Here is a 16,897-nt window from a genome sequence, read left to right as displayed (position 1 = left end):
TGGAAGGTGAGAGAGGCCAGTCATTAATGAGTTAGGAAAATTCTGGGGAATTTCTTAATTGAACTTAATTAGTAGGCTACATGTCAAGGTTAAGGGTAAGCATGACTAAAAGAAATGTTAAGCTGACACATGTAGCACATCAAGTATGAGCTAGTGATTTAAGAGAGCTTAGAAGGTGACTAATCCAACTTAGGATTAGTATAAATAGGAAAATTGGATAGAAGAAAATGAGACTACTCTAATACTTTGCTAAGAAAAGCTAAGTATGGTACAGCTGAAGAGCTACTATGTGAGAAGGGGAAATCTGAAGCTAGGCATTCTAAAGAAGGGAATAAGAGTAATGAGTAATTTTCAAAGTTGATTAAAGATTTTAAAGGCTTCCTTATGCTTTTAATGTCTCGTAATGTTATATTTTATGTTAATGTTTATAAGAAAGTTTGATTTCTAAGAAAGCTCTTATATTATGATTTCAAGTAAAAGTTTCGTGATTGTGTATGTGTTTGCAAGTAATCCATTAGTCTTATTCCTATCAATGAGTTAACTATTATATGCTCATAATGAGTAAAAGCAACAATGTAGAAAAGAACTGCTTGGTAGAATGAAGCTAGCCAATGCGTAAAAGGAGCGTATTGACCTTAGCTGTCTGAGCAATTAGAAATGAACCCAAAAAAACTCTAAGGGATGTTGTTGATGAAAAGGTTATCACGGTAGTCTATGCATGGAAATGGTTCATGTTCTTGGCAAAAGGAATGTGAAAGGACCAATGTGTGTTTATGATTTATTGAATGAGGAGTTGAAGTCTGTTTTATGAAAATGATTTTATATATTGAATGTCCAAAGGTTTTTCAAAACCATCACTCATTAAGTATTTGACTTATGGTTAAGTTTTCCTTCCCTGGGTGACCAGACGTTAAGGCCAAAGTGGGAAAGTAAGGTGAGCTACTATGCATTGAAGCTGGGCAAGATATTCTAAGTTTATATCATAGTTCATGTACTAAGAAAATGTGTATTGTGTAGAGAATGCATATTGTTAAATTACTAAAAGAGGTTATTTGTTCTATGTTGCGTTGTGAATAAAGCTCTTATCGTCTAATCTTTAAGTTTTGAGTTTTTTAAGTTACTTGAGTTAGACTAGGCAATCAAGTTAAAGTTCAAGAACTTAAGATGAGTGTTCTGACGTTTCACTTGAAACGTCAGCACAGATCATGACATTTTCTCTTGGATTCCTTACAAAATTGGAAGTCACTAATTCTTAGGAACATAAAGTGACTAAAGAATGATTATGGAGAGAGTGACTGAAGAATGATTATGGAGAGTAATTTAAAGAGGAATGTATGGAGAATATATCACGTGGCAACTAGGCTTGAGAGGGTAAAGAGAATTAATTGTCTCTACAATTAACTTTATTAATTCTTATAAAAAAAAATACCTCCCATTAAATTGGACATGATGACCTCTCTAAAAACCTAATCCCTTTAGGATTCCATAATGGTTTATTAAATCATATCTAGTCTAAAAATAAATAATACGTGATATTTTTATTTGTGAAAATTAAAAGGGACACAACTGAAATACGAAAACCAAGAAAATATAATATTTAAATAATAAAATAATATAATGTAATATATAATATATAAAGAAATAAAGGAAATTAGGAAAATTGAAAATCTCTCAATTTTCTCCACTATTTTCCATTAATCTGGACACTCATCCAATTCAAGTGTGTGTTTACAAATCCACCAAAGCCCTCTATTTATAATTTATAAGCAACTTGGCAAGCATGAGATGGATTACATGGCCACTAAGAGACCATGTTTGCTTGACACATAGTGAACACTGAGCATACTAATGGGTTGACATGTGGCTATGGCCACTAAGCACACACTAATAGGCATCTACTTATATTAATATTCTTTATAATACTACCTATGGGACGTCCATTACGTATATGAAATATGCCTTATTAAAACCTTACTAGGGAAAAACCCAATGGAAAAAAAATCCTAGTGAAAGGAAAAACAATGTCACACCTCAAATCGCACTACGAACAAAACGCCAAAGTAGTGGGAATAGGATGTGACGGTGAAATTTTCTTATTGCAAATCTTATTCTCAACTTCTTTTAAACTATTAACAACACTTAATAAATAACGGATCTATTTTAAAAATAATGTAAAATTTGAAACATATATCAAAAATAGGGTGGGTGCAAAACTATTTTAAAAATAGGTATTTTAAGTTGGCCTATGTGGGGTCCACTACGTGGAAGTCGTGTAGTGGGTACAAGACTTCCCCTCAAATCACCTATATTTTATAAATAGTTTTGTACCTATCCTATTTTCGATATATGTTTTAAATTTTACATTATTTTTAAAAAAAATCCATAAATACACACAAATTATATAATTAATTCTAATTTCCACAAAACCAAATAGTCTTTAAAATAACGTCCAATAAATTAAACCTAATTAAACAAAACTAAGATAATTTAACTCCAAAAATTATCTTAATTTTTTGGCGTTACAATTTACAAAATATAGCAAAAAGTTTAAATTGAATAAGGAGAGTTTGATTGATTTCACTTTATTTTGTAAATAGTTTGATTGATTTCGTTCATTTAACAAATCTTGGGACAATTTCATCAATCTCGATCGAGATTTTTCATCTACACGAGCCTAAATTGATGAAATTGCCAAAATTCATCCAAGGAAATCACCTGCATTAACTTAAAATCTACTTCTACATCCAACTACAACAAAAAAAATCAACTATATATTTTCTCATGCGTCTCAAATTTCACATAAACACAATAACAAAACCTAAAATCCAGTCCTAAACTATGAAATCGTTCAAAGTAAATCACATTCGCATATTTAAGTTTTAGAATGACTTCTTGAAATTTCGACGAACAAAAATCAAACAAATAGATCTCTTAAATTTGAGGAGCAAACATGTTTCCTCTCAGCCAGAGTGAGTACATGATTTAGGATTGAGGGTTTACAAATATCTAACGTTCGGGCCTCAAAGGGTATTTTGGTCATTTTAGAATATTCGTTATTTTGAAATTTAAAAACATAACCTGATGGACTTAGAAATTGTGTTACAACCATTTTTTAATTGATGTCCATGTCGATCGAAAATCGACGGAGCAAAGTAAATTTAAGAATTTTAAAAAAATTTGTTACTTTTAAAATGTAAAACAAAGAGTATGCTTTCTTCTAAAAAAAATTTCTAATTTCTAGGAACTTAAGTAAATAAATCAACCATTCCATTCAACTCGAATCTTGCCGCATAAACGTCCAAATTCATAGTTGGCAGCCACACTAGTTCACTATTCAAAGTTCAACCGTCCGCCGCGGATGAAGCGTTCGGTGACCGTGAATTCATTTGACTTTTGTAGAAAAAGAATAATGAACTCCAATTCCACTTCATTACAAGTTCGGTGGTCGAAAAAAATGGATTCACCAACCAAACAAATACCTAATTTTGAATCATTACTTTGGGGAACGACGAATCGGGAATGTTAAAGAGAAATGAGGCCACGTTTACGCGGCGGCAGAACAAGAGCGGTAAAATTACGAACAACACATCAAAAATCTTCTTTTTGATTGTGGCACAACATTCTACTTTATTTTAGAAAAAGTTGAACTATATGAAAGGTGGAGAGGCGTGTGGATTATTAGAGTAGAGTTGAGGAGAAGTTGTAAGCAGATTTGTTGTTTCAATGAATCTGGACAGAATTTTGGATATTGGATGTGTTTGGTACTGGTTCTAACTTAACCTGGGAAAGGAAACCCTAGAAACCATCGAGTGTGGGGAACAAAAAGGGGAAGGGGAAGGGGAAGGGGAAATGGTGGGAAACTGATTCTGGACTTTAACGCTAATGCCTAATGGATATCTCTTTTCATTTCTCCTCGTCTCTTCTCTTGTTGCATTTCTTTTCAATAAAATAATGTGTTACTTTTTCCTTTCTTATGTACTTTTTTTTTCTTCGGAGAAAAAATGCCCCTAGTGTGCGTTGAAGGAAATAAGCTGACATTTTAATAAGTTAAATCATTATTATTATTATTGATGAAACTATTAAAGTCCACTACGGGTGGTTTGGAAGAGATGTGAAATAAGGCCTCTTAGTCTCTTTTTATCCTTCATTATTCTTCTTCCGAGCCCTGCCCTCCTTTTTCTTCATTTTTTTTTTTGGGTTTCGACTTGCTTACATGGCACAAGATCATGAGATCCCACCATTATAGGATGGTAATGGACTCACTTTCTTATGTTAGGAGTGAAAGTGGAAATTACTAGTTAAACCATAATTCAAATCTCTACATCTTCAATTGCTGTATAAAGTACATACTACTTTACTGGATAGTTTTTCTCATATATTTGGTTGGTTCTTGTGCACTGGCTTGTGGATTTCATAAGAAAGTATATTATTCCCCACTGCTTGTATTCTAGTCACCTGTCCTCATCAATGATCTTAATTTTGGACCCTTGTATAGAATAGAAACATTTGGTCGCGTTGTTAGACTTTTCTTTGCTAGTTCTATTCCACATGAAACCCCCTCAAGCAAATTTCTTTAAAAATTCAAACTTAGACAGCAAGTGAAGAAAAGTCCGCCTGGGCCCAACGGACGTTCTATTTTCTTTGGATATCTTTCGTTAAGGTCTATCCTGATTTATGATCGGCTCCACAAGGAAAAATTTCAATACTTCCTTCTTGATTTGAAATTAGAGATTCTCTCGCATGGCTACTCCTAAACAAAATTATTGACTAAAAACTTGTAGTTTTATGTGCAAGTTGTGTACACAGCGCAAGTCAATGCCTTAAATTAATCACCAATAGTTATGGCAGATGATACCATCGGTTCACATCAATTAAAGGGTTTGTGGATATTTATTTTCTGATTGAATTGCAGCTTAACTTTTAACTAAAGACCTTACGTACGTCTTGACGTTTAAATTCACGACATATAAAAGTAAATTTGTTTTTGATAATTTGTCTATTCAGCTTGAAATGTTTGACTTGAACCTCCCCATATCTTATATAATAAAGAAGTTGGCCTATAAAACTCAGTTGAAGACTATCGACCATTGCTTGTGCCATTTGTTTTCCAAAAATTTTATAAGATTGGCTTCAGTTTTCACGTGTCTGAGCTTTGTCTGTGTTGGAAGTATACTGTGTTTAGAAACCAATTGAATGTTTTGAATTCCTTTTGTTTCCTTTCACCATCTACAGTTCATTAAACACAGTTTTCTCAGCTTCAGAACGTTAAGTTGACTGCGTGCTACATTTGGTCTTCAGCTACCATTATTTGCTCGCGTAACTTAACTCTTCCATTGTTTTCTCTTGTGTGTTTTTCCTCACAGTAGGTGAACTAGTTATTCATGGACTCAAGGGGCCATTCTAATGGCGGAGAACTTGAAACAAATGAGATGGACATTAGAAATCTTTCGTCTTCACGCAACAATACTCACTGCGTCCATAAGGTGGGGGTTCCACCGAAGCAAAATCTCTTCAAAGAATTTAAAACCAGAGTGAAAGAGACATTCTTTGCAGATGATCCTCTGCGAACCTTCAAGGACCAATCGAAGTCCCGAAAGCTAGTCCTAGGAATTCAGGCTATCTTCCCTATATTTGAATGGGGGAGGAATTACAATCTAACTAAATTTAGAGGAGATATAGTTGCTGGACTCACTATTGCAAGTTTGTGTATTCCACAGGTAAAATAGCTGCTTTGATATGCATGCAAATGCTAGAAAAGAGAGTGAAAAAACCATGCCAATCTGAGTAAGAAACCAACTGCGTCTGATCATGTCAAACTTTGATATAACAGGATATAGGGTATGCAAAACTTGCTAATTTGGCTCCCCAGTATGGATTATGTAAGCATACATTATGCTTCTTGCATCAAGTTTCTTCCCACTTTTATGTGCTGTACTTAGATTTTCCCAGCCTGAATCAAACTTGTCATATTGTTGCAGATTCCAGCTTTGTACCACCACTAGTTTATGCTTTGATGGGTAGCTCAAGAGACATAGCGATTGGACCAGTGGCCGTTGTTTCTCTCTTGCTGGGAACACTGCTTCAAAAGGAGATTGATTACCATACACATCCAGAAGAGTATCTGCGGCTTGCATTTACAGCTACCTTTTTTACTGGGATCACCCAAGCCACTCTAGGGATACTAAGGTAGTTGAGTGCCTTTTCTTTCTCCCCAACATAATTTTTCGGGAGCATTTTTCTGTTCAGTTTTAAACTCCCTTGATGAGAACATTTATCCAAGACTTTTCCTATCAGGTTGGGTTTTCTGATTGACTTTCCATCTCATGCTGCCATTGTGGGTTTTATGGGTGGTGCTGCCATCACTATTGCCCTTCAGCAACTTAAAGGCTTTCTTGGTATTCAAAAATTGACAAAGAAAACAGACATTATCTCTGTAATGCGCTCAGTATTTGAGGCAACGCATCATGGAGTAAGCCTCCTTGCCCTTCAAACCTTAGATGTCTATGGTGTTTATTTGCAGACAAATGGATCACTGATGCATAACAAACTAAATCTCATGTATCGTAACTTCTTTTATGACCTTTTGCAGTGGAACTGGCAGACAATAGTCATTGGAGTAGCTTTTCTAAGTTTTCTACTGTTTGCCAAGTATATTGTAAGAATCTCACTTGCAAGTTGCAATTGTTACCTGGTTCGAATTTATATATAAGCTCTTTTTCCTGTTTCTGTTCTTGGCTTTAAAAGAGCTTTCACGCTCCAATCTCAGGGAAAGAAGAATAAGAACCTCTTTTGGGTGCCTGCAATTGCTCCATTAATATCAGTTATTCTGTCCACCTTCTTTGTTTACATAACCCATGCAGACCAGAAAGGTGTTGCAATAGTAAGAACATCGCTTATCACTCTTTTTCCCTATTGACATACTGTTGTCACTTGTCACCAAGAAAAGAAAACTAATAATAATAATATACCACAGCTCTGATAGATGCAGTTTTCTTGAACTTTTGAAAGGTGAAACATATAGAGAGAGGAATCAACCCCTCATCCGTGAAGCAAATCTACTTCACAGGTGACAACCTCCTTAAAGGATTCAGGACTGGCGTGGTGGCTGGTATGATAACATTAACGGTAAGCAAATCAAGCAACTATTTTCTTGGAAGTAGTCGTAGATGTGAAAGATTTTAATATTTGTTGAACTACCCAATGAATCTTTCCATATTATTTGAAAGTTCACATTCTTTTTAGGAAGCCATAGCAATTGGAAGAACATTTGCTACCATGAAAGACTACCAGCTTGATGGTAACAAAGAAATGGTGGCACTAGGAACAATGAATGTTATTGGTTCAATGACTTCCTGCTATGTGGCAACAGGTGAGAAACAACTATAATTCACAGATAGTAGAGCCAATTTTATCTAAATGATATTATTGAATTCTAATACCACCGTGTCTGAAAAGGTTTCAATCGAAGGGTCATCCGGGAATGCTTCTGTGAATGGTCGAAACGCTTTCTTCAAAAGCCCTCAAAGTGTTTTAAATATACATTTTTAATAATCTTAAGATATTAGGGGAAAAAACATTCTCAAAAGTTCAAAACGGCAATGTGGTTCTCTCACATTCAGAAATTAGAGTTTTGGATCAAAAGTTCATCTATACCATTAAGCAGTAGAATTCTTATAAATCTTAGCAAATAGTCTCAACTGGTAACTAAGCAGGTTATAGCATGGTTTCCTTTTCATCAAAATAGGGCTTGAACTAGGAGCATTAAATGGTAGATAATAATTAATAAGCTTTGTTTCCTACTTGCAGGCTCGTTCTCTCGCTCAGTTGTGAATTACATGTCTGGCTGTCAAATTGCGGTCTCAAACATTGTTATGTCCTGTGTTGTATTTCTAACTTTAGAATTCATCACTCCCCTATTCAAATACACTCCAAATGCTATTCTCGCTGTCATCATTATCTCTGCTGTGATCAACTTGATTGACATTCAAGCAGCAATTTTGCTCTGGAAGATTGATAAATTTGATTTTGTTGCTTGCTTGGGAGCCTTCTTCGGTGTGATATTTGCAAGTGTTGAGATAGGCCTCCTAATTGCTGTAAGACTCGTGCCTGCTACCTTAAGTTTTCTCATTACTAGCTTAACTGGTTTTCTCATTGCTAGCTTTTTCTCCTAAAGATATCTGATTCTGTCTTCGATGTGCTGGAGCAGGTCTCTATATCATTTGCTAAGATACTCTTACAAGTAACCAGGCCACGGGTCTCTGTTCTCGGAAAAATCCCTAGGACTACAGTATATAGGAACACTCAACAGTATCCAGAAGCAACAAGGGTTCCAGGCATTCTCATTGTGAGAGTTGATTCTGCGATTTACTTTTCTAACTCCAATTACATCAAAGAGAGGTAAATATGATCTTATTTTTAGAAAAGTCTATTTTTGTTGTCATCCATTTCTATGCAAGATGTTGTATTTTCCCTACTCTATCATATGTTGTTGAAAAGAAGACAACCCCTAGGATTTTATATTTCTGGGCACATAATTAGTTAAAAATATTTTCTCGGTGGACAATCATGAGTTGGCTTAGGGGTAAAAAGGAGATATGTTCTTAATGAATGATTAAGAAGTCATGAGTTCAATCTATGGTGGCCACCTACATAAAAATTAATTTCGTACAAGTTTTCTTAACAACCAAATGCAATAGGATCTTTGGTGATTTATTTCATGTTATAAGTAATTTATTACTGTTTCCTAGGGAAAGGACTGCCTACTTCCAAAATTTAATAAGTCATGCTATTTTCTTTTTACAACATAACTTTAGCATTGTTAAGTGTTAACTACATGTTTGGATTAATGTATGACTGCCTCCTTCGGGTGTTATTTTCATTTTTCAACTAAATATTATAGAATCAAGTTCTAATTTAGCAAATTATTGACTGCATGTTTGGAGTAATGTATGTCTGGAAAAGTGAAAGTTCTGATAGTTCCAAGAGCTATTGCCTTTTACAATTCTGTTATCCTCGCCCTTAATAATACTGGGAAATCCTTGCAGGATATTGAGATGGTTGGCAGATGAGGAAGAACAAACAAAGAAGGCCTATTCACCAAAAACTCAGTTTTTGATTGTTGAGATGTCTCGTAAGTACTCTCTCAACCTTTCCAAATATTTAGAACTAATCCTCAACGGTAGACAAACCTAACAATCAAATCCCTGTTGCTCGTTCTGTACACAAAATTATGGGGTTCTGTTTATTGTAGCTGTTACCGACATTGATACTAGTGGAATTCATGCCTTGGAAGAGCTATACAATAATCTCCAGAAAAGAGACATTCAGGTTATCTACTTCAGAATGTTCTCGTTATTAAATAAGAAAAAAATAAGAAACAGTTATTTCAAATTTTCAAATATGCCTTACCGGAAGTCTGTGTGGTGTTGTTGAACAGCTTGTTTTGGCAAACCCGGGGCCAGTAGTGATTGACAAACTCCACACATCTGATGTTACTAATCTGATTGGGGAGGACCATATCTTTCTAACAGTTGCTGAAGCTATATCATCCTGCTCCCCAAAATTGGTGGAAGAGGCCTAATCCAAGAGTTGAATGCCAGACCTTCCAGTTGAGTTGAGAATGGAGTAAAAAATCGCTCAGCAATAAAACAGCAGTTTTTATAGATTCCTGAGGATGATCATTCAGTAGATACAGTAGGCTGCAGGGAAAAGGAAAAATGAACAAAGAGGAAATGCATAACTATGCCTGAAAAAGCTAAAAGTAAAAGGTGATGGGTTTTTCTTTTCTTTTTTTGGTACCACAGAAATGTGTCTAAAAACCATCTTTCTGTATAGATCTATACTTAGTGAAGAAGCCTGCTCTTCTGTTCAATTTCCCCTAGAAGTTTATTTTCCTATCTTTGTTCACCCTCTGTTACTCAGCAGAGAGACAATTTTATGAACTTGAATGAATCTAGATATTCGTTTTAATTTTATCTAATCAAATATAAATGGATGGTTGGCATTGTTTATTCGAGGTTTAATAATAATGGTGATTATTTCTGAGATTTATTCAAAGAATGATAACTAAATTTAAACACTTAAAAACTAACGATGAACAAAAATAGAATTAGCAAAGGGTAGGACCAAAATGGTATATTAGTCCATCATAAATTCATAATGTATCCCATTCTTGTGACATTAACATCATATTTTAGGAACGCAAGCTTTTGATTATTATCAAAAATGCTCTAACGCAGGGGGCGTTTGGCTCCTTGGTTTGTCATTAAATTAGGACTATTTTATAACTTAACCTTAAGATGATTAGCGATTCAAAATACACCTCTTTATCTAATCCCCTTTTAAGCGTCGAGCCTGACCATTATCAGGAAAAATTATTTGAATGAATGTATACGATCCAAACAGCAGCCAACTTTCGCTACTTGCCCTGACAGCAGAAGATGAAGAAAGAAACCTTTTTTTCAACCAAACCACTGAACTGATGCTTCCAAATTCTTCACTCAACAGCCTACCTCTCTACATAGACCTTCTTCTTCCTTAGAATCAAATTTCACAGACGAACAGAAATGCCAAGAACTTTCAAATTTTAACCTTCCCCGCGGAGTGGGCGCGGATCATATGTTCGTTCCCTAGCCTTCTTCGCAAATTCTTTGCGCCTCAAGATCTTTGCTTTTTGGTCCTCTTGACATATGAACTTCTTCTTTTCCATCGCTTGATTGATACTCTGCCAGACGTGGACCGGCTTCGCGTGCGCCTGTATATCTTGAAGGGCCACTGACGGCCTCGCACTTTGGGCGCAGGGTTTGAGAAAGGAAAAGAAAGAAATAAAGAAAGAGAAAGCTGAAACTATCAGAATCTATATGTCTAATACTCCCCCTCAAGATGGAGAGTATAAGTAAACAAGAAATTAAAAGGGAACGAACCTAGAAGTAGGCCATGGAATCACCGTGTTTGTTGTTACTTCAAAACTCAGTTCCCACCAATGGCCACAGTGGATGGAAATGGAAGCATCGGATTCTCACTTACCTATTTCTGCAGAAGAAGAAGTAGAGAGGGCAAAAGCAATGAAGAACTGATGTGGTGTGTTGGGGCCTTGCCACCAAAGAAAGTTGTTTTGTCTCCACGTCTTTTAACACTCCGAATTTTTACAGAAATGATGAAATTGATATTGAAAACATAAGGGGTGTTTGGTGAGAGGGTCTGGGGAAAGGCCATACAATTATGATAGTGTTATAATAAGATGTGTTTTTGAAAAAATGGTTACGTGGATAGTGTTATGATAAAGATGTGTTTGGAGAAAGGGTTATGTGGATAGTGTTATGATAAAAATGCGTTTGGAGAATGGTTATTTAGATAGTGTTATGATAGTATGATAGTTTTATACTAAGATGTGTTTGGGGAAGTGTTATGTAGGTAGGGTTATGATAGTTTTATGATCATGTGTTTTGGAAAATGGTTATGTTGGTAATGATGTAATGTATTTTTTTTAATTAATTTTTTTATCAAATTCATATTTAAAATCCAATAGGCAAAGTGAATAATTTTTTGTTTACCAAATCGCCCGACATTGCGTGAAGCAATTGACCTAATGCGTGCATTGATAACGTCCATATGAACTAGTTGGCGATTATTTTTTACGTTTGATTACATTCACAATTTCAATTACTTTTTGTGATGCACCAAGTAAAAACGAAAAAAATGATTGCAAATATATATATATATATATATAAATATAAATAAGAAATAAACTACTTCATACATAACTGCATTAAATAAACATGAATAATCAAAACTAAAAACATGAAAGTTCAAAGTCATTACAAAAATAATTCAACAACAATTAACAGGTAGAGTCATAAAAAAACATTAGCAATAGTCCATGGAATTAAAAGAAACAAGCAGGTAGCACCTAGTCACCTTGTAATAGTCAAGCTTCTCCTCGTCTGTCAATTCAAGGAAACCTTTCATGTCGGCTAAATTGTTCATCAGTATTTGATTATATTGCGCCTTGTCCAACCTACTAAGCTCAGGTATGGCACACAATGCTCAAACGACAGCCCTTCGGGTACTCATTTCATCCTCGAGTGCCAAACGCAGCCACTCACAATGAGCCTCAGCTGGTCGGTTTGGCAGACCATGGCATCCTTAATGACATCAATTGTTTCCAAATTATGCCCTTTCCTCTTTCGCTTTGAGTCGCTCGAACACGTCCTTGAATCGCTTGCTCGACTAGGTCGTGTGACGTTGTTAGGGTATATATTAAACCCATGGCTAGACATGAAAGGAATTTCCATATCGTTCAAATCTACGTGTGCAAAATCCTCAAACCCAAGCAGAACGTTCGAGTCAACATCGGCAAAGGACTTAGTGCGCTCTTGTTGCCCTATCTTTTTCAAAGACATAGGACAATTCTTCGTAAAATAGGAATGACCTGTTAAGGAGCCCTTTGGCTGGAAGATGGGTCTGCATACATGAATAAAAAGTACGTACATGTGAGACTAGTGTCAGATGCTAGTAAAAATTAATAACATTGTCTAGTTATATTTTTCACATACCTTGACCTAGCTGTCAAACAATTCTTTCTCATCAACTATGCACTTTGCATCCTCATTCCAGCCAAACCCTCTTCATGAGGGTCCTCGCATTTCTGCAATTGCCTGGTAGGAGCACTTCAACGTCTTTATGCGACAGTCAATAACAGTAGTGGCACGAACATTGCAATCCGGTAACTTTGCATCCATCATCCGAAGAAGCTGTGTCAAATACCCTGGTCTGAACGTGTCATTATCCGACTTCCATCCACCCATTGAGACCAACTCCACCAAACACTCCACAAGCGTTACCTTCTCCTCCTTTGTCCACACATTCTTCAGTGCACATGACGAAGTTGCCATACTAAAAATTGAAATGAAGGCACATAAATCAGTAAGTTAAATATGTAAAAAAGAAAAATTAAAGACATAAAATGACAATTTAGATCTTGTATTGGATATGTAACCATTAATTTTATTAATGGAAGCATACATTCAAATAAAAGGACAATAAACCATATATAACTTAGTTAGAATACATCGATACTAAATAGACAAATAGAATCTACTCATTACGTAATTGTCATTGAGTGAACATTTTTGCTGCTATTTCATCCCTCCACTGAGTCCATTCTTTGGAGTTCTCAATGAAGTGAATGTCATGCACCATCTCTCGGTTCAGGAGATTGTGTAGAAGGCAACATGCCAAAATCGTACGACACTGAACCTGCACTGAATAGTACGACTTGTCGCGCAGTATTGCCCAACGACCCTTCAACACACCAAATGCTCGCTCAATAACATTTCGTGCCAACGAAATGTTTCATGTTGAAGTACTCTTTCGCATTACTTGGCGCATATTTACCAAATTCGTGCCACTCTTGCAAGTGGTATCTTTGTCCTCTGTATGAAGCAAGAAATCATTCGACGCTAGGATACCTCGTGTCGTATAGATAGTAAAATCTTGTCACGATAGTGACATTACTTAATTTGACCATATGCAAATCTCTAGATTCGATGTCGTATTAGTTCGAACACCATTTACCCTTTGGAACTTGAAATATGTTGGGTCATGATATAGCATCGCGAAGTATGCGAGAATCTGCTGCCAAGCCTTTCCAGCCAGGCAACACGAATACGAAGTCGCCTTTCGTGTCACAGACACTAAGCACGTTAATGGAAACTTTGCTCTTACGTGTTCTATACCTAGGGCGATCGGAAACGGGCACGTTCACCTTTATGTAAATCTCGTCCAATGCCCTGAGACAATTTTGCATAATTGGAAAAACTACAACTAAGTACTATGAGCTCGAGCTACCTTATCAAAATGGATTAGAAAACTAGTCAAACCTCGAAGCACCTCGATAGTGAATCGATGCATGTGTTTGTTACTGGCTATGGTTTCTTCAGCAACTCATCGTGCAGTCGTATCATAGCTAACAACACGAGGTTGAAATGGTGAGAAATAGTATCCCCATACTGCACAAAGTCTCGTTGGATGACTTTATTCTTCACATCGTGCGCCAGTATATGTAGACACATTGCGACCATCTCCTCCACATCGACGACTTCTATCGACATCAGACTAGTACTTGTCCTTAGTAAGTGACATAGAATGGCAAAAAGTATTCTATCCATTCTAGTACTTTGGCGACAAGCGAGGTCAGAGGCGTGTATCATACGAAAATAGGCAAGTTGTCCAATTTGATGTTTGGTCTCGTAGGATGTATGTGTCACCCGCTTATTATCGTTCTTCAGTACCTTCAAAATCAGCAGTAACTGACGTTAGGCGACTGTGAACACACTTAACATTGTGTGTATGTTTATAAATAATTGATGGTAGCAACAACGAACCTGAAGATCTACTGTTCTAGCTGCAATGTTATCACACCTATAGTACATGCGTCAGAACATAATACATTTTTCAACGTATACACTATAATGAAGTAAAACAAACTTATTCAAGCATGCTATCCATTTTGTTTCGTAACTGAAATCAGAAATTCTAAACACATTATTCAAAAAAAGATGATGAAGGACCCTTTAGTTCCTTGAAAAGATTTTTTAATGTGTTCGGAAAATTGAATAGCATTTTTTTGTTCTTAGGATATTGTCTACTGTTTAAAAAGTATATACATTGTGCGTGACTATGACAACTTTTCAAAGTCATGGTGTTCTATTTTAAAAGGGTCGTTAAGAATAGTTCATATCGAAAAAGACAAAATTCCATCTTTTTTAATGCGTAACTATGTGCTTAATAATTATTCATCATGTTCCTAAAAACCCTAAACTCGTATTTTAGTACAAAATAATGGTCAACTGTGTTTCAAATCCATACAAAAATAGTGTGAGTTGCAACGGTTAATGAAATACGAAGTCGCCCTTATGGTTACAATCTAGCGATAGGTATTTTATTTCAAATTTAATGCTTTCATAATTGAACAAAATATTGAGAAACTATGGGAATGAAATATATAGGTCATATAATGAAGTACAAATAAATTACTATGGGAAAAAAACAATATTATAAGACAAAAAAGAACAAAGTTAATTAACCACCAATAATAGCCAATAATGTTCAAAATACATTATAGTATACGCCCTTAAAAATGTAGAAAACAAAGAAAACAAAATATGTACTACAAACACCAATGCCTCGTACCTCTCACGACGGAAATATGGAGTCGACTCCCCTGAAAATAAGGTAACAAAATGAGTTTTCCGAGCAAACACAAGTAGCCCTAAAGAGACTATAGGGACAAAATGTAGCGATTACATATCATACACTATGGAAGAATATTGATGTTCAAATGAAAAAATGGCTCGTTAAAATGATTAAGAAAATGGCACCATTTTATTTTCAAAATGGTCGTGTCTCAGAGGAATTAAATTCGTGAAATGTAATGAATTGGATCTAATTGTGGAAACATCAATATAAGTATGCATGAAAAGGAGGTACAGTCGAAGTATGGGGATAGAAATGCATACAAACAATCTTAGAAAATGAACAACCAATAAAAGTTTGCAACAAATAGTTCAGTATGATTTGCAAGTTCATAGGGTTGTGCGAAACATAGTATATAATTGCATAAAGAAAGGAAGTCATGGCCCATACTATGCCTTAAATAGAATACAAAGCTTAAAACAACTACAGTCACACACATGATTCGTAACATGGATCTTCACTAAACATAGAAGGACGATTAGAACTTGAAAAAAAAAGAAAGCAAAAGTAACTTACCTACCAAAACAAGAAGCAACAAAGAAGGAAGCATGATAGGAAGAAGAAAAAAAACACAAAAACAGAACACAATAAAATAACAAATGAATAGGTATATATGGATGGACAAGTTGTCAATAAATTATGCTTTTATTGACCCCCCCAAAAAAAAAGAGAAGAAGAAGAGAATCTCTATAAATGAAAAATATGTCTGGAAAAGGAAGAAGATAGTTAAAACCTACCACATGAAGGGCAAAGAAAAACTATGAATAGACTAATGCATTGCAGGGTTATAGATGGAGGGGAGTTGATTGCAAATAAATAGAACAAACTTCATAGGTAATCAAATACAGTATGCATATTTATTGCAACTAAATGGAAGCATGAAATGCCAAAACCATACCTTGCTTGAACATCCCATATGCACAAAATGATAGTAAGAATAGTGTAGCAAGTGTCCAAATTACTGGGAAAAGAAATTTGCTCTACAAATGGGAGTCCAAGCAGCAAGAGGAAGTGGAAGGAGGAAAAACCGAGTCGAAATTGCATGTTCATTGAGACGAGTGGTGAACATGCAATCTTTGAGTTTCAAAGGAAAAGTCTAAACCCAGTCATTCAACGAAATTGAAAGGCGAAACCAATTTGTTTTAGAGGCAACGCAATGAGCGAAACCTTCAATAAAACATTGAATGACAAAGAGTAAAGAGTAGGAGAGAAAGAAATATTAGAGGAATAGAGGTTTTTTTCCTACGAGAAAACGAATACCAAAGAACAAGAACGGAAGAGGTTGAAGGTAAAAGGGGGATTTATTTTTTCCGGGCATTAAACCAAAAACAAGGTGGCTGATAAACAATTCAAGAGACGAAGGAATGATTTCATATGGAAATCGAGAAAGGATGAAACGGGTTGAGGAAAGGCGAAGTGGGTGTTGAAGAGAGTTTGAAGACGAGTGGAGAAAAGATGAAGACGAGTTGAGATGGAGAATACTGTACACAATTGGTAAAGGGTTGAGAAGGGTAGACAATTGATTTAGGGACAAAAATGGAAAAATGAAAACCCTAAAACTAGAGTTTCCTTAAAACAGGCCCCAAACGAGGGTTAGAGTTATTATAAGGAAGATTTAGAAAAAAGACATAAATTTAATACA

At 35.5% G+C, this 16,897-nt stretch overlaps 1 protein-coding gene across 1 annotated transcript; it reads left to right on the top strand.

The window, feature by feature from the left end:
- Positions 1-5,288: 5,288 nt before the first annotated feature.
- Positions 5,289-9,580, top strand: LOC101212138 (sulfate transporter 1.3). Its single transcript, XM_004140325.3, has 13 exons — positions 5,289-5,717; positions 5,831-5,879; positions 5,979-6,186; positions 6,295-6,469; positions 6,590-6,655; positions 6,767-6,880; positions 7,009-7,125; positions 7,243-7,369; positions 7,807-8,093; positions 8,207-8,397; positions 9,045-9,130; positions 9,251-9,327; positions 9,437-9,580. The coding sequence occupies exons 1-13, from the start codon at positions 5,382-5,384 to the stop codon at positions 9,578-9,580; spliced, it is 1,977 nt and encodes a 658-aa protein (XP_004140373.1). The 5' UTR covers positions 5,289-5,381.
- Positions 9,581-16,897: the final 7,317 nt, after the last annotated feature.

Source organism: Cucumis sativus, chromosome 5, assembly GCF_000004075.3.
Source record: "Cucumis sativus cultivar 9930 chromosome 5, Cucumber_9930_V3, whole genome shotgun sequence".
NCBI classification, from domain to species: domain Eukaryota; kingdom Viridiplantae; phylum Streptophyta; class Magnoliopsida; order Cucurbitales; family Cucurbitaceae; genus Cucumis; species Cucumis sativus.
This window is presented reverse-complemented; position numbering and strand designations above follow the sequence as displayed.